The sequence below is a fragment of the Desmodus rotundus genome, chromosome 6, assembly GCF_022682495.2.
Source record: "Desmodus rotundus isolate HL8 chromosome 6, HLdesRot8A.1, whole genome shotgun sequence".
Lineage (NCBI taxonomy): Eukaryota > Metazoa > Chordata > Mammalia > Chiroptera > Phyllostomidae > Desmodus > Desmodus rotundus.
In genome coordinates, this window is record NC_071392.1 from 105,014,413 (window position 1) to 105,036,671 (window position 22,259).

Below are 22,259 nucleotides of genomic sequence, written 5' to 3' on the forward strand. Positions count from 1 at the left end.
CCTCCGTTCTCTGCCAGAACTGGGTAGATTTGACGGCACTCCTGCTTTGGAATCAAAAAGGCCTAGGTTCTAATCTTAGCGCAGCTGTTTACCTGCTAAGTGTCCATAAAAGAGTTAACCTGTCTAAGCTTCCACTTCTCACCTATCAAAATGAAATGACACCCACCCCTCCCAGGGTCTGTGCCATCATTTAATGACTGGACACGTGAAAAGCACCCAGCAGGTGCTCACGAACTGTCAGCTCCAGTTCTCTAACCCCGGAGAGCCCTCCATCTGCTTGTCATACTGCCTTCCTCAGTGATGTAACATTCTTTTCTACGTCTTTCCTACTTAGACCCAAACCTCCCGAGAGGCGGTACATTTCGTACTTCTTTACCACATCCGTGTAGGTGGGTTAACAGATTCTCACCTGCAGGAGCTGAGTGGCGGTGGCTCTCTGCTCGGGGCTCTTCACAAGACACTGCTTCACAAAATCCATGAAGTTATCTGACCACAGTTCTGGCTTTCGGAATGTGGGAGGAGGGTTGGTAGGAATCATAAAGATTGCCTGGTTAAAACAAAACAAAAAAAAGATTTGGTAAAATAAAAGTGATGCTCCAATAAAAATGTAACTAGAAATACATTTGAAGTTTGATAATACAGGTTTTCTCTTATCCACTGCAGAGCCCACCCAAATTCCAACAAAAGTCTAAGTAAGACGTGCGACTCTCCCTCCCCTCCCTCCCCTCTCCTCCTCCCACTGTCATACGTATTCTTGTCCCCCAAACCTCACATCACCCTCCAAGCTTTTCTCGATTTTTGTTAATCACGGGACACTGCCTTTCAAAGTGAAAAGACAAGACCTAAGAGCATCAATATCCTGAAGATAAAACCTCAGCCCCACGGACGTCAAATTTCCCTCCCCGCCCAGAGGCTACTGCCACCACTGGATATAAGCAGTGACTCCAAGGAGACCATAAACCCAGAAGTCCCCAAAGTTATAAGTGATTCTTTAACTTCCAAGCCGAGGCGATTCAACATATTTGAAAAAATAAAAATGGCCTACTACACTACAATTAGTTAAAAACAAAAAAACTATTACTTATTGAGTTTTCAATGAAAGAGCCACAGTTAAAAAAAAAAAAAAACTATTTGCAATTAGGCTGTAATCAGCTTAAATTACAGTCTTTAAATATAAAAATATAACCAGTAAATCATCCCATCTTCCCCATTTCTGCCCTCCACCCCCCCCCCCCCCAAAGAGAGGAGCTTACCTTTGGGTCCATGAATACTTTTTAAATAAGCTGTTAAGTCTTTTAGTATGACAACTAATTAACCAGCGAAGAGAAGGAGCTGGGTTGGGAGGTAGGACAACTATAAAGCCCCTGAGGAAGGGTCGACGGTGAGGGGTCCTGAGGGTGGATAAAGCCTGGTAACCCCTCAGGGTGTTTCGGTGGAGAGTAAATCTACAGGCCCTTGACATTCTAGAAGCAGACGGAGGTGGGAGAGTACAGAACCTCCAGCTGAAGAGTCTGGGGAGCTACCAACCAGAACTTACATATTTAAATGCCTGTCAGGACCAGGCAGGAAAAAGACAACACAAGAACCAGCCTGGGTGTTAGTGACATGAGTTCTAAAGAATAGTTTGCTTTCCCCTTAATACTACTGTAAGACAAACGTTAGAGAAAACACGCAATGAGTGGCAACCGATACTTGGTAAACGGAATTGTGGAGACTGATCAAGTGGGAAGCCCGTGCCCTGTATAAAGGAGACCAGTACTCAGCCCCAGTTAATATTGTGGTTAGAATGTGAGCCCCTAAACTGGAAAAACAGACACTGCCCAAGCCAAACCAAGCATTCTGTGGCCCATGGCCTGCCTAGGGCTAGCGATACACAGCTTCCAGAACGAAGAGGGGTAAATCTTACTTGAATTGGAGACTACAGCTAGCAGAAGTGTATCATCTGGAGTCTAGACGGATACTTACCAATGATATACAATTAATTCATTTATCAGTTGGCACCTAACCAAGTACATCATTTAACTAACTTTCTAATGATGACAGTAACTAACTAGCCCACGGTTTCCTGTCCCTTTCCTTACCCTCATTGGATGGATATCAGCATAGGGGGGCTTCCCTTCGGCCATTTCTATAGCAGTTATTCCCAATGACCAGATGTCCGCCACGCAGTTGTACCCAATTTCCTGAATCACTTCGGGAGCCATCCAAAATGGTGTCCCTATGACTGTATTTCGCTTGGCCATGGTATCCTAAAATAGAAAGGAAAGAGATGGACACTAAGCATTAAAACTGTTAAGAAAAAGAGGCTTTTCCAACGATAAGAAATGTCTTCTACTTGAAATACATATAAAAATCATACTCCAGGCATGACCAAGTAAGTCACAAAAGAAATTCAAATGATCTAGAGACATAAAAGATTCTCACATAAAAAATAACAATCAGTAAAACACTAAAATAAGACTGACAAAAATTAAAAAGATTACTGATAACTAGTGTTGACAATATACCAGTATTACACTGTTATTCAAGTATAAATTGCTACAATGTTTAGTAGGCAATTTGGCACTATTTATTAAACTTAAATGTCCATATCCTCCGATCCAAATTTATTTCTAGACCTGTATCTTATGTGTAGGCACCCCAAGATATACAGAGGGGGCAAAAGGGTGTTTACAGTTGGGAGTTTATTCCTGTATTCCTGTTTACTACTAGACAGTCTTTTATATGAACAACTGAACACCTACTTTGGCCCCACTCTGTATGCACAAGTTTTGTAGAAATAGTTGTAATGGGTGGGGAGAGGGAAGAAAAAGGAAATAACCCAAATGACCATCTAAAGTTAAAAACAATAAATATCCATACAATGAAATACCACATTTTAAAAAAAGATAAATACATTTTTCTGGCATGGAAAAAATGTACAAGGTATATTGTGAAGCAAAAAAATTAGGATGTGAAATTATATAAAACATAACCTGTTTTTGTAAAAGAAAAATAATGGAGCAACAACCAATAATAATAAATATTGTTGTTATATGGATAGTAAAAAAACAAAACAAAAACCTCCCCACAAAAGCTCAAATAACATTCACCACACTACTGCCCTGGCTGGTGTGGCTCAGTGGATTGAGTGCTGGCCTGTGAACCAAAGGGTCCCCAGTTTGATTCCCAGTTAGGGCATGTGTCTGTGTTGCGGCCAGGTCCCCAGTAGGGGGAGTGCAAGAGGAAACCACACATTGATGTTTCTCTCCCTCTCTACCTCCCTTCCCCTCTGTCTGAAAATAAATAAATAAAATCTTTAAAATAAAACACACACCAAACTATTACCAATTACATGTAGAAGTTCAAAACACTAAAGACTTCTTTCCATCCCTTACCCTTCTGTGATGCTCTGGTCTACATGAGCATGTATCACATGTGCAAATGGGAAATTAAAAAAGAAATTATATGTGCATGCACGTACGCATATAATTTAAAACACGTATTTTATACAGTATATACATATATTTTGTCACACACACACACAGCCTTAGTTTGGGGGCTGAAGAGGAATGTGTAGATCGAGCGCACACGGGCAAATGTCTACCTGCATGCTTCCCCAGGGTGGCCTGCCCTAATGAAAGCGAGCCTTCCTAGAATTCCTGTATTTTAGGAAAAGGAGGATTTTAAATAACTAAATATGCAAAAGAATGTCCCGTCATCTTCACCCATGTTCCTTCTGAAGTGCCTGTGGCTTAAGGTAGGTATGTGAGTCAGGAGCAAAGGACAGGTAATATGGTTGAATCAATCTCACTCGGGCAGTCCTGTGCAAAAAAATTAACACAGGAACTATCTTACTGCTTAGTCATTTCCTTCGCTCTGAAACTCGAAATCTGCAGGGGGGGGCGTTTCAAAAGGTGGTAGTCAAAGTTGTTTTCAAGGATTATAACTAGAAATGGGCATTTGGATAACTAAAATTCTTTGAAAATTAAAAGTGATGAGCAGATACTATATCAACCAGGTCAATGGAAAATATGAAGTCCAGAAACAGACTAACACGTTCCAGGTAGATTTCAAATTTAAAAAACATTAAAACTGTATATAGTACCAGATGTAAAAAAGCAAACAGACAAAATATATCTATATAATCTACCACCCAAGAAAACTGTTGGAGAAACAACTTTGTTGCAACTGTTAGGGTACACCTCTCCAGAACTGTTTTTATTTTTTCTACACGTCGTTCATATACACTCATGTATTTTACAAAATCAGATAATTAGTGCTAGACTTCCTGTTTTGAAAACTATTCGTTGCTACGCACTGGTGAGGCAGAAGGCGCATCAAGAGGCTGCATCCTGGCACCGAATGAGGACGGCGTTTCCAGTGACTGCCAACTGCTCCCCGCACGTTCAATGAGAAGATGCTATGTCTTACTCAAGGAAAGCAGTTGGGATTGAATTTGTCTTCCTTTTATAAATATAACGATGTAACCCAATATAATTTAAACCTCTACTCTGCTCATTTCTTGTTTTAGAGTTTATTTTTTATCAAAGTTAACCAAACTTTAACTATGGGACCTGAACCCTCAGAAAGAATCTTAAATAACCTACGAGCTCTTTGGAAAGCTATCAGTACATTCTATGATTTCTCTCTCTCTCTCTCTTTTTTTAACACTAATAAAATTACATCAAATATTATATTTTAAAAACAAATAAACAAAATGAACCCCTTGTCAGGACACAGCTGAAAGCTGCAGTACACGGTAGCGCTCGCACTCACTGTCAGCTGCCCTGCTACCCCAAAATCTGCAAGTTTTGCGTGTCCTTCTGTATTCAGCAAAATGTTTCCAGCCTTGATATCTCGGTGTATTTTTCTCATGAAATGAAGGTATTCCAGTCCCTTAAGCGTTGATTGTAATATCGTAGCTATTTCATCTTCTGTTAACTGAAAAAAAGAATGAGAAATCAAAGTTCTATCAGTGCACATCAGCATGTTTGAAAGAGGAAAAAAGAAATCGATCCAACTCCTTTCCTAGAAGATAAATACAAGCTCTCATTCAACCTGTACAGGGCATTTGACAACTCGTAATAGCATTGCCACGCTGACCGCTCCCAAAGCTACGTCCCTGGCCCAGATCTCTCCCCAAACATGACACTCGTATTATATCTGCCCACACAACATCTCCAATGAATACCCAACACGTGCCGAAAGCACAACACGTCAAACTCAAGTTCTTTATGTCTGCCACCACCCTACCCTTCTCCTTACTGCCCACCCAACCTACTCCATTATTCTTCCCTGTCTCTCTCTCAGTAAAAGGCAATTTCATTCTTCTACCTGCTCTGGCCAAAAATCTTGAGGTCATCTTGGTTTTTCTCTGTCTTCAAAATATGCCTAAATATATCCTCTGCAATCACGCTGGTCCAAGCTACCATCATGTCCTGCCTGAACTAGTCTAATAATTTCCTAACTGGTCTCTTTGCTTCTGCCCTGGACCTTCTACAATGTACTTTCCTCACAAAAGCCATAAAAAACCTTTTAAAATGTAAGCCAGATCTGCTCAAAACCCCAAAGGCTTCCTAAGTCACCCCAAGTTAAAAGGCAGTCCTCGCCAAGGTCTTATGTGACCTGGCTCACGGCTACCTTCACCCCCTACCACTTTCCACCTTGCTCGTTCTGTCTCAGCTCTGCAGGCTTCCCTCATGTTCCTCAAAAACTCTAAATACACTTCCACGTCTGCGCCTTTTCGCCTGCTGTTCCCTCTGCCTACAATGCTCTTCATCCAGACTTCTGTATGACTTGCTCCCTTACTTCACTGTTTCTGTCCAAATGCCACTCATCAGAAAATCAGCAGCCTTCCCTGGCTCCCTCCATTCCTACATCCTTCTCTATTCCTTTATCCTGTCTAATTGGTCAAAGCAGCATTATCACCATCTGACATACTATACATTATTTGTATACCTATTTATGTGATGTCTTCCCTACTGGAAACATCCACTGCTTACTACTGAATCCCTAGCACCAAGAAAGCCAGCTGACACAAAGTAGGGTCCTGAAAAAAATACCTGTTGAATGAAGATGAACACATAAAAGAACACTGGAGACGGACGTGGAATACCCGATCGGTCCCAGCCTTAAACCAGCTCAATCCGCAGGTTCTCACTCAGCTCCCCATATGACAGGGAACTCGCATTCAGAAGGGAGTGCACGGTGGCACAAAGTATGTGCGATTTGGAAATAGAAAGACCCAGCTTTCCCTCTGGGCTCTACTTCCTAGCCGTGTGACTTAACCTAGTTACCCAACTTCTCTTAGCCTCAGTTTCTCAAACTACGGAATAAAAGCATCACCCGTCTTCAAGAGGGCCATGCGCAGGAAATGACACGAGGCATATGAGAACACACACGGGCTAAGAACTACTGCACTATCAGCCAATCAACAAATATTTAAGAAGCATGAATTATGAACCGGGTAATATGCTTAAAAATAGCTAACCATTACTAAGCCTTTAATCTACGCTGGGCACTATTTCTGTAATCTCATTTAATCCTTATAATAATCCAATGGGGTACATATATAATTATCATCACCATTTTACAGATGATGAAGCTGAAGCCCAAATTAAGCAATCTGTGCCAAAGGTTACAGAGCTCATAAATGATAGAGCCTTCACTGAAGTCCCAGCAAACACTGGTGGCAGGGCAGCGAACACGAGTTTGGGGTACCTTCTGTGGCCAAAGAGGACAAAGCTCATCACTTGTTTCCTGGCTCCTTGTTCTAAACAGCTGGGCTAATCATTATGGCAGCAAAGCCCCAAAGAAATCTGTGTGAGCCACAAGTGACAGCTTTTAATTTTGTAGTAGTGATGCTTCAGAAAGAAACAATTAACAAGCAAAATTAATTTTGATAGTATATTTTACTTAACTATATTTATCCAAAATTTTATCATTCCAAAATAAGTTCAATATGAAATTATTTAATATTTTTTACATTCTATTTTTGTGAATAATTCTTCAAAATCTGGTGTGTATTTTAAACTTACAGCATATCTCAACTCAAACAAGCCATATTTCAAGTCCTCAATATGACGTGGCTAGCGACTGTCATGCAATCCCAGTACAGCAAACGATCTTTCACAGAAAGGATTCTCTGATAATAGGCTATCGAGAAAGTGAATCTGAGAACACTGGGGGTAGGAGAAGAAAACTAAATCCAAATTTAAACATTTAAATGTACTGCTTAACCAAGATTGGATAGTCATTTTTTTCTCCAACATGAAATATGTAAAGCATGTAAATATCACAGGACTGGGTTGTCGAAACTGCCACATGTAAGAGACATCAAGGAGTACAGGGGAGGGGGCGCCCATGGAAAGGGGAAAATTTGACGGTAGAGCACGCGTCGGAAAAGGCAGAGGAAAGAGGACGGCATAAGAGACCAGCTCAGCGGCATTATTCTAGAAGGTAAACTTACTGTTTTATTTCGTAATCGAATGATATCAGACACAGACCCGGCCCCACAGTACTCCATCACAATCCACAAGTCTGTGTTCTTAAAATAGCTGCCATAGTATTTGACCACATGCGGGCTAGAGAGAGAGAGACAACACAAATTAGTGGGAAAGCGTTCACATCTGTATTAATTCGTGCTGTTGAATACTTGAAAATGTCTCCGCTCCAAAGATCAAGTATTCATATTTATGGTTAAAATGGACATCCTCCTGGTAAGAATGTAAACTAGTATAATTTTTCTGGAGGGCAATATACAACAAAAGTGGGGAAAAATGTATGGGTGCTTTAACCTAGCATCTCTAAGTGTACAATTCATCCTTTAAAAAAATTACAGATATTTTAAAAGAAATGATTACTATAATAGTAGTGTATATAAAAATGAAAATTTAGATGCCATCTAAATGTCCAACATTAGGGCCTGGCTAGGGTGGCTCAGTGGATTGAGTGTCATCCTGCAAACTGGAAAAGGTGGCCAGTCGCTGGTTCGATTCCCTGTCAGGGCACATGCCTGGGTTGAGGGCCAGGTCCCCAGTTGCGGGTGTGCAAGAGGCAAATGATGGACGTTTCTCTCACACATCAATGTTTCTCTCCTTCTTTTCCTCCCTCCCTTCCCCTCTCTCTAAAAAATTAAATAAAATATTTAAATGTCTGACATTAGGAAGTTTAGTTAAAAAATAATGATGTGTATATATTTCATATAATGAAATAACCATGAATCCATGGAAAATGTTACAGAATACTGATAACATGAGATTTCCTATTCATACACACACACACACACACACACACACACACACACACACACACACACACACACACAATGGAGATTACATAATAGTGGAACTCCAAAAAGAAACATGGAAGGATATGTATAGCAAGAAGTATTTAACAATGATTATTTCTCCAAAGGGAAAAGTAATTTTATTTTCTTCTTTTTATTTGCATTTTTCCAAGACACACGTACTTTGGGGGGGGAAAGAATCCACTACAATCTATTATAAAGAAAAAATTAGGGTTTCAAGCCTGAAGAGAGTTACCAAACAAGGAGATTCAAAGAAAAGTCAGACATCCCATTAAGAGGAAATAATTTGCCCTCCGAGAGCTACCAGCTTTAACTGGCTACATTATTATCAGGGCTAAACAACGTTGCATAATAACTGAAGACGTTAAAGTCCACTCAGCTTCATTAACTCTCAGACTTTCAAGTCCCTTTATCCTCGGGAAACACGCCAATAACAAGGACGGCAGGAAGAAAACCACGTAAGTGGCTATTAATGAAGAAATGGATGAATCAATCTCTTCAGGTACATCATCACCACCCTTGCTCTCTCTTCCCTGAATCCCTGTGGTACTACGGCTCTACCAGGCAATTACTGTCAGGTACTTCCTGTTGGAACATGTCCTGTAGATTTTGTATTCTCAGCTAGATTTTCTTGTACATTAGATGCCAGGCCCATCCAATCAGCCTACTCCCCAAGGATGAGAACTCGGCCCTGTGTTTCTTGATGCTTCTTACAGCACTTAGCACAGAGTAACACCTCCAAAATATCTCTTCTTAAAGAATTACAGACATTGGTATACCCTGTTTGGAACACAGCTCTCGCATAGTTGGTCAAAAGTGGCACAGTCCCTTAATGGAAAAAAAAATACAATAAAAATAAACTATTAAAAAAAAAAGTGGCAAAGTCCCAATCTGCCAACTGGAAAATGCTCCCGTAATGTATGTTACAGAGGAGGAAAAGTAACACTGCTAACTTACTCTGGGCAAGCCAATGAAGAAATACGAGGTTTTTTAAAACCTCATATTGAGTAACCACCGCAGTTTAGAGCATAAAAGAAAGGGAAGGAGGGAGAAGACAGATGGCTGTATTCATGGGTCTGTGAGACAAAAGGGCTCCTCGGAGAATCTCCACCTGCCCTAATGTTGAGGGTTATATGCAAAAAAAATCCAAAAAAAACCAAAAAGAAACAGGAGGTACCACGTTCACCTGCTGCAGAAGAATGAATGCAACCTCAAGTGCAGACCTTTCTCCGTCTCCTTTCAACTCCCTGGAGCTGGAGTTGCCCTAAGCTTGTGTTTCTCTCAAGTCTAAACAGCACTGAGGAAGTCTGCTCCATCACTGTGACCGCCCATGTTGTCACGGAATTTCAGAGCAGAAACCACGTGCTTTTCTGCGGTCGCCTGTTGGCCTGACTTCCTGCTACGGCATTTGACAAATCTTAGTTCCTCAAAAATAAAATACTTAGCTATTCTTAGCTTGAATAATTTCTTAAAAATTAACAGTAATACAGAAACACTAACAGTAATACAAAAATAAGTCTTCTCTTTTTACAGATCTATCTGTATATTCTAAGGTTTCTAAAGCTTAAAGCATTTGAATTATCTCTTCTTAGTTGTCGCTGTAGAAATGTTTTCTCAATAGGAAGTAAGAGATCATTTAAAAAAAAACCCAGTAACATCTTCTCCCTCTTTGCCTCTTCTTCCTAGTTTTGAAAAGGGCTTACTGAAAAAAACAAAACAAAAACCTATGCAGAAATAGAAACTATAAAAGATAAGCTACTAAAACACACAAAGCTTTTCCTATTTTTTTCTGAAAAAAAAAAAAAAAAACACGCATAGTGATTCCATTGAACTTTCCCTTCTGCAAAACATCTAAGTAAATGCAACTCTAGGCATCAAACTCTACTTAAATAATCACAGCAAATTCAACCACATGTTCTTGCCAAAGTAACCCCACATGCTTTTACCTGTCACATTGCTGCATTATAGAGATTTCTTTGATTATCTCCTGCAGGTCTGACTCCACAGGAACTTGCTTAATAGCCACGATCTGACCGGTCTCTTTGTGAATAGCTTTGTATACGCTGCCATAGGACCTACAATTGGGGGAAGGAAAACATTTGTGAAGTCAGAGCAAGCCACGAGATAAAGGTGGTAAAACACAAGCAACTTACAGTTCTAATTCATATGCCTACGTGCTACTACATACATACTTAGCCACATTTGCAAAACTGAGGTGGCAAGAGCATTTTGGGGGAAAGCATGGGCATTAAGAGAACTACCACAAAACGGCATCTTAAAAACTTGACATTTACCCCCGGCTGGTGTAGCTCAGTGGACTGAGCTCGGGCCTGCGAACCAAAGGGCCGCCAGTTCAATTCCCAGTCAGGGCACATGCCTGCATTGCAGGCCAGGTCCCTAGCGGGGGGTACGTGAGAGGCAACCGCACATTGATGTTTCTCTCCCTCTCTTTTTCTCCCTTCCTTTCTCTCTAAAAATAAATAAATAAAATCTAAAAACCCCAAAAAACACTTGACATTTAAATTGTACTAAATGTACTAATATAAAATAATTATTATAGTAGCCACTATTGCATGCCCGATGTCTGCCAGAAACTGTGCACCATCTCAGTTCGTCCTTACAAAAAACAGTGAAGAAGGGGTTATTATCCCTATTTCACAGGCACCAGAGATCACATGACTTGACCAAGGTCACGTGAAGTGATAAGTAAGTGGTCAGTCCAGAGCTTGGACCCAGTTGTGACTGGACACACGCCGGTCCTCGCTCCACACCTGTCCTGAGTCATATAAGTACAGGTATTTGTTCACCTGCATCCACTCTCATACTGAGAAAGACGTCTTGCATCCCTTGCTCCTCTTACTTGCAATGAAACTTAAAACACTGTGGGAACAAATGTCTAAGCCTCCTTAAAGGCTAGTCTCAGGTGAACAGAGCACTTACATATTTTTTGCCTTCTACTCTATCTTCTCTGAAGAGTTTATTACCAAATACATAAAGAGCATGTGCATCCATTTGGAGGCTACCAGAGCATCAGATTTAGAATCTAAAGACCTAGGATTTGAGTTCCACCACATTTACAGACGAGGTATCAACCCTGTTGTGCCTATTTCTCATCTGTAAAATGACAACAACACAAACTACTTTACAAGACAATTGTGATGGTAAGATGACATGCCATCAGCATCTTAAATAGACTGTGTCTTCATTGAAATCCTGATGGCTGTCAGTGAAATAATGAGCAAACCGCCTTTCATGGTTCCGAAATACACCAGTTTCTTCCTATTGTCTTGGTGAGCAAAAATCAGAGTAACAGTGCAACCTAACATATCAAAGCAGCCAAAATGGTACTCAAGAGTCATTTCAAGGTGTTTTTAACAATCTATGTGGAGCACATAAAAAACTTCCACTCCGTCAAAATCCCTTATGCTGGCAAAACTATTGATCCTTAAATGTCGCATAAAACTTTCGTTTTTGCAAGAGTAAAGCAACCATTGACCATGTGGAGAAGACCCTTCCTTGTTGCTAAGGTAATCCTCCGATTCATTAGGGTGGTAGACGCCTGGTCCCAGGGAATAAAGCACAGTGGGCCAAGCCAGCCACAGCAATCCTGTTTCCATCAGCAAGTGACCCAGCTCTGGCCAGCGAAATTTAAGGGGAATTCTGCTGAAGGGTTTCTGGGAAAGACGTTCTTCCCAGGTAGGAGAGAAGCATGCAAGAAGGCCCCTTTTTACTTGTCACTTCCTTTCCTGTTTTGGTTTCTGTGATGAGAGGCATGAGGCTTGAAACTGATGTGGTCACCTTGAGACTATGAGAATTACACAAACTATTACCAAACCAATGAACCATTCTGGACTCTTTCACCCTCAGATTTATTACTACTTAGCTGTTAAATATCCTTATTGGCTAGCCACTGTTAGTTGGGTATTCTGTCACTTGCATCCAAAGTTATTCTTGATACACTAATTCCGTATGTGTGAAAATGCCTTTATTTCACTTTCATTCTGCAATGAGTTTTGCTGGATACAGAATTCTTCTTTGACAACAGCTTTGCCTCAGCATTTTCACTGCGGTTTTCCAGCTATCATCCGAGCTTCACATTTCATAGGTAACCTCTCTTTTTGTAGCTTTAAAGATTTCCTCTTTAGCCTTAACATTCTCCAATTTTGCCGTCATTTAACTAGGAGTTGATTTATTTGGCACTGCAGAAACTTCTTCAACCTGAAGGCACACGGCTTTCTTCAAGCCTGGAGAACCCTCAGCATCATCTCTTTCCTTCCTCTTCCTCTCCTCTAATGTGTCCTTCTAGAATTCCTCTTGGACCTGAACTGGACCTCCTCAATCCATGCTTCTTCCTGGTGTCTAGCACTGGCTTTCTCTGTGCTACATTTTGTGGTGGGTCTCATTTCTATCTTTCGGTTCACAAATTCTCTTTTCAGATTCTCTAGTTTGCTGTTTATCCCATTTACTAGGCCTTTAGAATTTCAATAATTGTGGTTTCCATTGTCAAGATTCCCAACTTTTAATTACTCTTGGGGCTGTTCACGTTACTGGTCTTGTGTTCTGTTGAGGATGTTATTTCTTCCTTTTATCGTTTTGAAAATCCTAAACAAACATGTTAAATCTCTTTCCAGATTGCTCCACTATTTGTACTTCTTTGTTAGGCCTGCTGATTATCTCAGGGGAGTGGGTTTCCTTGTGCATGTTTCCTTTTACCTTGAATGACTTTCCTCTACACAGTGCTCACCGTCATGGGTATTCCGGGGCATCACGACGGTTTCAGAGTTCCCTCAGCCCAGCCACCCAGGCTGTACAATTTAAACCAGCTCTTGTATTAGGAGTTTGGGGGTTTCGCCCCCTCAAGAGATCATACCTGAGTGCAGTCAGGCCCAGTTCCTACTGTCAGACCAGTGCCTCTCCTTTTTCCCCAGGCCACAGGCAAATGATATTGTACTTTCCAGTGGTGATCGGACACGTTTATTTAAGCTTTAGTTCCTGGATGCAGAGCCTCGGCCCAGCCCACCCCTTCATGTAGGAAGCCCACCTGCAATCTCCTGACGAGGACAGACATGCTTTAACCCCCATCTTACTAATACAGGTATCTTTTCTCTCGCTGGTACACAGCTGGCTATGTGTCCTAATATTTAAAAAATAATTTTCACTCATTCTTATATATTTGAAATGGAAAGGAGAGGTCCCAGCACACACTCACTCAGCAACGCCGACCAAACAATGCCCATGCTTCCCTATGCTATCTTGGTAGCAAAGAAAACTCTGATAGCTCAATGAGCAATTAAGATTCAAAATTCTACACACTGCACTTACAGGAACCCGAGGAGGATTTGGAAGGCTTTAGCAATCATGCTCACTTACAGGCAAGTCTCTTAAGACCTGCTTCTCTGCAACAAAAACTAAGTGGCTCAATGAATTTTAACTGGCAAAGAAGGTGGGGAAGTAGGTGTTTCCCATGAGCCCTACGAGGCAAGGATCAATGCAGAAAACCAGAAATATCTGAGGGCAAATGAACCAGATACCAATCTTCACATTTCCACTCACTGGCTATGAAACCACAGACACAATGTTATCATCCTGTGATAAAAACCTAAAAGAGGCAATGTGTAGACTGTTACATAAAATAGAAGGCAAAAGGCAGTAGGCTCCAATTCGAAACACTTCCCACGTGCTGCCCAGGCATTCTGGCCTGGAGCTTTGGCTCTGCTGTTCCACAGACCCACACAACCCCTTACGGTGCAGACTGACGGCAGCCTTCTGAACCCCACAGTCCTTCAGCCGCAGCTCATCCCACAGGACAAGGCAGTGAGAGCTCACAGTCCATTCGTCTTCCAGAACAGTTTAAGGAGGGCGTGGCAGTTAGTGTCGAGAAAGCACGTGCGGTTAAGATCATCCTTCCGGGTTTTGCTGGTTAAATAAGGCTTGATGAGGTCCATCCAGCCATGATGACAGAGATCCAAGTATTTGTGGTGTCGTTTAAAAAACACCATGGGAAGAAAGACTTGGAGCATTATTTGTTTCCTCCCTGGTAATATTTTCATAGGGAGATTTCCATAGGTGAGGATATCCATAGATCTAAAACAAAATAAAAAAAAATCACAATCAGCTTAGTTTTTCTTTACGGTCTATTTCTGATATGTTCTGTCTGTAATTTTCTTGTGACATTCCCCAAACCCAATCGACCCAAACAGAGCTCCCTCCAAGAACACCTAAATGTACTTAAAGAGTTGAGATTTAACTTTATTTGACATGAGAAGGCCTGAAAAATGCTGCGGTTGATACAGTTAAAAATAAAGTAGTAGTTGCTACTTACTGACCACTTACTATGGGACAAGCACTGAACTAAGTACTTAATACTTGACACAGGCCTATGAGGGAGATACTAACATCTCCATTTTATAGCTGAGGCTTGTGAAGCTTCAAAATATTAAGCAATTTGCTCAGGCTCACTCATTTGTTATGACTAATAAACAGTAGAGCAAGGGTTGTAACACAGGTCTGCCTAACCTCAGAGTCTATACCCTTACTACTGTAACACACTTGTATTAAAAAGTGAAAGAAACAAGTCAGTTACACGTCAACTATGCCTTATCTTATCCTTATCTTATTCAAACCTGTGAGCACTGTTAGATGAAGGGCCTCAGCCTCTTTGAGGAAAAGAGCAGGGACGCCAAGCTAAAGCTGGAAGTGGCAGGCAAGAGATGGCGAGGACTCTGGCTTTCCGGTACCTTTAAATGCTGCCAACGGCAGTCTTCAGATTCATCTTGCAGGCGTCTTTGGGCAGCACAGATGGTGTCCTCTTTCACTTCCCTTCTCGGCTGCATTTCTCCTGTAACTCCAGAGACTATTTTTCCAACTTACAAAAAGATGATGACTAATTTTTTCACATGGAGATAAGCCATGAAAAAAACATATTCCATAACAGCCAGGAGGGGGGTTAACATTAGTGTTGATCTATATTAGGCATAAATGACACTAACCCCCCCAATAATTTAATGACACGTATAAGATCTGATTTTAAAGTGTACAGTAATTAGACAACAGACATCTGAAATCAGAACATACAGTAAATAGACATTTTTTAAAGTTAGTATTTCGGATCTTCTCTTGAACCAGTCCTCCCTAGAGACTGAAAACACACACACACATACTTATTTGCTTATTTCTACCAACTCTTTCTGAAGGATTCATGGAACGCCGCTATACTGGCTGCATCTGGGTGGCTGAGAGATAGAAGGGGCAGACTTTTTCACTGTACACGCTTTTATGCTGTTTGAATTGTGAATATGAACTACCTGTTCAAAAACTAGTAACAACAAACACTTAAGACAGGGTATCCCTAATATTTTAAATGTCCCAGTAATTATAGGAGAATAAATAAACACACAAGAATTAAAACGTACAAAACATTATGATGTAACCTTTATGCATCATGAAAGTCAATAATGACCACTAGCTATTACTAAGTATCACTTCACTGGTATATTACAAACTCATTCACAAGTCTGCGTTTCAAGAAGTCCCCTAGTTCCCAACCTGGGGTTTTGGATCTCTTAGGAAGCTATCAAACTAGTGGTAGTCCTTGATTTATTCACTATATTTCACAATGTTGCACTAACTAAAATGCTGAATTACATTTCTCACAGAGACAAATTCTTCCGTATCAATCAATGAACTACAAATAAAAATGTCTAATAAAAAATTTTTAATGAAGCATCAACTAATTATTGCCATCCATTAAATAGATAAAATCATGCAAATCATGGATTCTACAAGCGTAAAAAAAAAAAAAGAAAAAGATGTCCTTGGTGTTGAAAAGACCAGGAATCACTAAAACCTCTATAACGGTGACTGGGGAGAAGAGGGAAGAGCCTTCCACGCTGTAAATTCCCCTCCCACCCCACCCAGAGCAGGGCCAGGATGCGCCATTCCCTCTTCTTCTCCTTGGGTTCGCACACACACGCTTGCCACAAGCAGGGCTCTGGCGTTGGGGGAAGAACGTGATGGCGGCCTCCTGGCCTGCCCCGATTTCTGTACACTCACCCTTCTCCGAGTTTCTCTAAGACGTCAAACACTTCTTCTGGCTGTTTAGTTAGACTGTCTTCATCCAGCTTCTTCAGCTGCCTGTGAATGAAGAAATACAAACACAAAATACATTTTACTTGCTAGCAACTAGAACATGAAATACGGTGTTTATTTTAAAATTAGCGCCTTAGGAATTTCTCTATGGAGTCTTCACTAGTGAACAACAACAAAGGTTAACTAAGGGAATTTTAAGGGAAGGTGAAGGGCAGTATAACATGGGTCGCTCTGATGAGCAAAATCAGGACCGGATGGTGGAGAGCTACTGCGAGGCTGACTTCAGTCCAACAAGTGTGAGCGTTTTTTAACAAGGAAGGTGGTTCTAAAGTGGTTTAGACGGTCTTAGGGAGTCCCTAGGTCCTCGTCACTGGAGACTTTAAACCGAAAACAAACTGTCACGTGACTGGCTAGTAAGAGTGGATTCAAGCATTAGATGTAACCTTTAGAATTCACTTAAATCTTAAAACTCCATGAATTAAAATGGTCTAACTCTCCCTTCAGAAAAGAAGACCCTGGCTCTCCCTTAGCAAGTTGTTGATAATTTTTTTGAAACAGAGATTCTACAGGTATCACAGGAGCAGGTAATGGAAAATACACGCTTAGCCATGACCAAAAGGGAAAGATAACCAGGCAGCTGAGAGTTTCAATTCATATCACAACGACTCTCCCCTGAGTAGCCGTGGACCTCTGACTAGCTCCCCAAATCAAATACACGTGGTTGCTACAACTTCCAGATAACCCAGATTTTTCTGACTATGCTAGACAATGGTAACAAACACGGGAGGTTATAAGTTAACAATATTTTTAAAACTCTGAGACCTCTGACAATTATTAATGGGCTCATTGAAGGAGCTTGCTAAGGAATATTTGTGTGTGTGCACCTTCTACACAGCGACTTCCTGAACCTACAAAGGACAACAAAGAAAAGAGAGCTCAGGAAATGGTGAAATATGGAAGTAGTCACACTGGCGATTTCTTTGTACTGAAAAAAAGGTTTAAACTAGCTGAACAATACCGATTTTTACCAAAAAAAAGAACCCCCCCCAAACCCCTGAAATGTAAAACACACACACACAAATGTGTAACTTCCTACAGAAAAATAACAAAACCGGAAGACAACAGCAACAAAACTCTAAACAGTGCCAACACATCCTGATCTCAAAAGGACAATCTTACAGAACTTTCTAAATAGCAAAGACTACGTACTCGAGAAATGCAGTTTTGCTCCAAGTCAGTAATTGCCATAACTTGAAAAATTAAGGTAACAAAGTGACCACGCTGACCTTTAAAAAATCAACAGGTCCTAAAAATTAAATTCCAGTGACATCATTAAAAACTCCCAGCTGCCCAACATAAAGGGCTGAAGTGAAACTCCTCCTACAACTTCAGAAGTGAAATTTCGATGAGCTCCGAAGTTAGAATGACATCTCATCAATCAGGGTGGGTTTGGAAGCACGGCGCTTATAACTATAGAAAACAACACACAATACCTCACTCCTCAAGTATAATTAAAGTTTTATAAACAGCTCATGTAAAGGAAGATCAAATGTGCTCTTTTGAAGTGCTGACTCTGCGGTTTACAAAAAGCAAAACTCACGATTTCAACTACCCGGCGACCATGGCGGCCCCACCGAGGAAACCACCGCTGCCCCGAGAGAGGCAGCTGCGAGCCTCTGATAAAGTTCGACACGTCAAATTTGACGGGACTGCTCACATACTTTTTAAACACAGTCCAAGTGCTTTTTTGTTTGTTTTAGGTTGGTCTTAAGAGATCTTTGTATCGCTGGTGCCTGATAACCCGGAGGTGGTCCACAAATATTTGTTAAATGGGTTAATGAATGTAACGAGGGGAATCATAAACCTTTGTGAGTTTTTAAAAGAAAACAGAATTCCACCCTAAGACATATCAGGGGGTTATCACCAAATAGGATTTCTATAGGAAATGTTTCGGTAAGTGACGTGATGGTATTTTATACCCTCTTTGTGAAAGAAGCACTGTAACCGTAACAGCCGGCTCTGATGATTCAGCTCTCTCAGCCAGGACTTCCCCAGGTCCTAGGTAGTTTCACAGCTCGCTCACAAATGCACAGGCCTGGCCAACACATCCTCCGTGGACCAGATGCCAACGGATACTGTTCTCGTAAGTCAGGTGGCCACGTGGATGGCTAGCATCCCAGAAATGCACTCTACACCTTCCGCCACCCTATTATCTAATGGCAACCCACTAAAAAATCAACCTCCTATGTGACCGTGCACGTTAATCTATCATCATTCACTGAGTCACACACAAATGTCAAACGGGTGAACACAAAGAGCCCTTCCTGCATTGGGACTGCTATCCCTTGCCGGAAACACATACTGTCCAGATCCCTGAAAAGATACATGTACCTTTCCAAACACAAACAAGGGTGGTTATGAAGCAGTTACTCACAGGGTTGGCTAAATCTCAAACTTCCTTCTCCCATCTTAGGACTCTAGTGAGGGTCATTTTATGTCTGTATATACAGCCCGCTTCCCACACAGTATTTGATGCAGGTGGGTTACAACAAAAACCAGAAGGTAAACTGGTGAAGTCTTTTTTAATGAAAATAAAACCAATGTGTCCCCACCTCCTCAATTCATATGCTGAAGTAACTCCGAATGTGACTATCTTTAGGCAGGGCCTTTACAGAGTTAATTACGGTAAAATCAGGCCATATGGGGTGGGCCCTAATACAGTATGACTGGTGTCCTTAAGGGACGCCAGGAGGACACAGACACAGGTACAAAGGGAAGACGGTATGAAGACATAGAAAGGAGACAGCCATCTTCAAACCAAGGAGAGAGGCCTCAAAAGAAACAATCCGGCGGACATCTTATTCTCAGACTTCCAGTCCCCAGACTGTGAGAAAATACATTTCCATTATCTAAGTCACTCAGTCTGCAAAACTACATCGCAGTCCTAACAGCCAGCACAGATGATAATAACTTAATCTGTTGCAAACTAGGCAGTGGCCTAGTTAGGAGAGCAAGAAAGCACGAGTCATTCAAAAATTCGGCCCTGCGATGCTCTTCTCTTGCACATTGAATGCATTTTTAAAATCCAAAAGGCAAAGGAGTGAGTGTCAAAAAAAAGCCCAGAAAAATTTACTCTTTTTCCCAAGATTACACAACACAAGGCAAAGGTAGAAACAAAACTCAGATGCCTAATCCTCTTTTCAATTAAAGCTAAGCCTCGGAGAAAGAATGAACAAGTTTCAGAAAGCTATATAACCAGCGTACGTTTATAACTACATGATCACTACGGTGCTTCAGCAAATCTTGTTGACACACGAAAGGCCCTGGGAAATAGGGGTACTTCCAGAGAGCCATCAGAGTAAGGCTGTTAAGAGCGTGGACTTTGGACCACACTGCCTGGATTAAAATCCCAGCTCTGCCACTTAACAACTGTGGGGCCTCCAGCAAATCACTAACCTCTCTGTGCCTCAGTTTTACCACCTATAAAATAGAGACACAGAAATAAGCACCTCATAGGATTGTTGTGGGGACCAAATGAGTCAGTAATAAGTTGAATCAGCCCTAGCTGCTGTGGCTCAGTGGATTAAGTGCCAGCCTGCAAACCAAATGGTCATCCGTTCGATTCCCAGTCAGGGCACATGTCTGGGTTATGGGCTGGGTCACCAGTTGGGGGCATGCAAGAAGCAACCATATATCGATGTTTCTCTCCCTCTCTCTCTCTCTCCCGCCCCCCTCTCTAAAAATAAATGAATAAAATCTTTTGTTTTTTAATTTGAATCATATGACATTACCATTTTTGTAGGTCAAAAATGGTCAAATATCAGCAATTTCATTTGGTTCAACAGGAGACCTGGAAAGCACCGGGAAAGTGTGGGGCACTCGATAAGTGCTGTATGAGGGTAATAATCATTATTATTTCGGTCTCAGCACACCCCAGTAGGGTGTCCATCCCAACCAGCTATTTGCCTTCTGCAGAGTTTGTGCACTTCAGACAAACCGCAAGTGCACAGCCCAGGCTGCCAATCCCTTCCCTTCACCTCTTTACTGCCCCACACTCCCACACACTGAACACTTCCTACTTTAGTGCTCATTCTGCCGCAGGAAGTCAGAGGTCTCCGCGAAACAGAAGCTAACTAACTACTCCGCACCTCAGAGAAGCATGCCTCCCTCAATCTCTACTGTTTACATTTCTCCAGGTGTGGCCGAGTGGCATAAGACCCTGGTGTCCACAGAGCAAAGCGATGATACAACCGCAACCAACCCAGGAGTTCAGACTTTCTAGGCTCCGCTTGACTTAAAACAATTCCAGGTAGCCTAGGATCTGGGGCCGATACTCACAAAACAATAGAGGCCTGAAAAAGGCAGTGACCCAGACCCAGAGCAAAGAAGGAAACTCAGCTCTCCTAGTCCTCAATTTGCCCACCTTGAAAGCATTCTCTTATTTCCTTATCTACCGGCATTGAGTTTTTAAGGGATGTGGAGGATGTGAGGAAAATAAGACAGTGGATATCAGGAATGAAAGATGCCATTACTATTCTAGAGTGAGGACGAGATCATCTTTCTAAATGCTATTCTCCACGAAGTCCTCCCTGGCTAGACCTTTACCCTTTCTTGGTACACCTTCAGGCTTAGGAGCAAAGCTTTCGCCTTCATCGGATCCTCCCCGCCACGGCACCCCTCAGGTGGGACTCCCTCCCTTACAAAGTCCACCCAGCCTTCCTGTCTGCTTGTCCGGACCCATCCTTTAGACCTCTCATGGGATCTCATCTTGCTTCAGTATTCCCCCGATCTCGGAAAGTCCGTTCTAGGATCGCCCTCCCCCAGTACCCATCCCACCATCACCACCGCACCCTTAGCAGGTGCTCTCCCGAACTTGTCCCCGCGTTCCTCAGCAGCTACTCCCTTTAGCGGTGCCCTCCTGCGCCCCGGAATGACCCCACAGCAAGTACTCTCCCCAGCAAGCCCCACGTTTACCCCCTCTCCTCGCGTGCACCTCTCTATCGGACCCCCACCCGCCAGAGGTCCCCATTCAGCAGGTGCCCTATCAGCCGGGTCGCCACGCCCCGCAGGTGCCTTCTCTCTACGGGCTTGCACACGCATGGCTCTCCTCCGCCACTTTCCGACTTTCCTTCCCCCATCCCCTTCCTCTTAGCCAGTGGCCCCTCACCGGCGCGGCGGATTCCTCAGCTGCACCGTCTCCATGGCGCTGCCGGCAGCCGCCTAGACCCGCTCACTGCTCCATCCTCCCCCGGGACCTCCCAGAGCCCGCCCCGCAGACCCTCCCACACTTCCGCTTTCCGCCCATACCGGAAGCAGAGCAAGCGCGGGGAGCTGGGCGCGGCGGTGTGGACGCGGCTTGGGTCACGTGGTGCTCCAGGGGGTGGACCCGGAACTGTGGAGGCAGGAAGGCTCCTACCCAGAGTGTCCTCAGCCGGGCTCAAGACGTCATCCGGCCTCGTCTCCTTGCGATGCTGTTTGCCGAAGACGGTCGGCTCCCCGGCCCGGAACCCATCTCTGCCTCGGTCCCGGGCCCTCATTTCTCAGACGGAGATGCTGAGGCTTCGTGCGAAGCGCCGGCTTGATAAGAGCTGTGGATTCTTAACAAGCCAAGTTGTACGCGATTATTGGGAAGCGCGGCTCCAGGGACCCCTGGAGGTATTGGTGGTTTTCTAGCTTTCTTACCCGGTGGAATTCTTCCAGATGGAGGCTGGACCCTGCATACTCTGTCCTTGGATGTCACAGAGCATCGGCCTGCAAATTGCCCCACCCTGTTGCTTAACTGCTTCACCTTTGAGTCACTTTGCAGACATAAAAATAGCTAACATTTATTAAGCTCTTGCCATGTACTTGCTTTCATATATTATCTCATTTAATCACTATA

General features: G+C 42.6%; 1 protein-coding gene across 2 annotated transcripts in view; it reads right to left on the reverse strand.

Moving 5' to 3' along the window:
- Positions 1 to 21,678, reverse strand: part of STK4 (serine/threonine kinase 4) — an 87,923-nt gene extending 66,245 nt beyond the window's left edge. The window contains exons 1-7 of one of the 2 annotated variants that reach the window (XM_024559562.3): positions 21,546 to 21,678; positions 16,343 to 16,423; positions 10,237 to 10,365; positions 7,451 to 7,565; positions 4,759 to 4,923; positions 2,082 to 2,249; positions 410 to 547 (exon numbers count right to left, since the gene is read on the reverse strand). In XM_024559562.3, the coding sequence (XP_024415330.1) occupies positions 410 to 547; positions 2,082 to 2,249; positions 4,759 to 4,923; positions 7,451 to 7,565; positions 10,237 to 10,365; positions 16,343 to 16,423; positions 21,546 to 21,580 (831 nt within the window). In that variant the 5' untranslated portion in view covers positions 21,581 to 21,678. Of the gene's footprint in view, positions 1 to 409; positions 548 to 2,081; positions 2,250 to 4,758; positions 4,924 to 7,450; positions 7,566 to 10,236; positions 10,366 to 16,342; positions 16,424 to 21,228; positions 21,264 to 21,545 lie in introns of those variants that run through there. The other variant, XM_045194657.3, reaches the window with a different exon arrangement.
- Between the last annotated feature and the right edge of the window lie 581 nt (positions 21,679 to 22,259).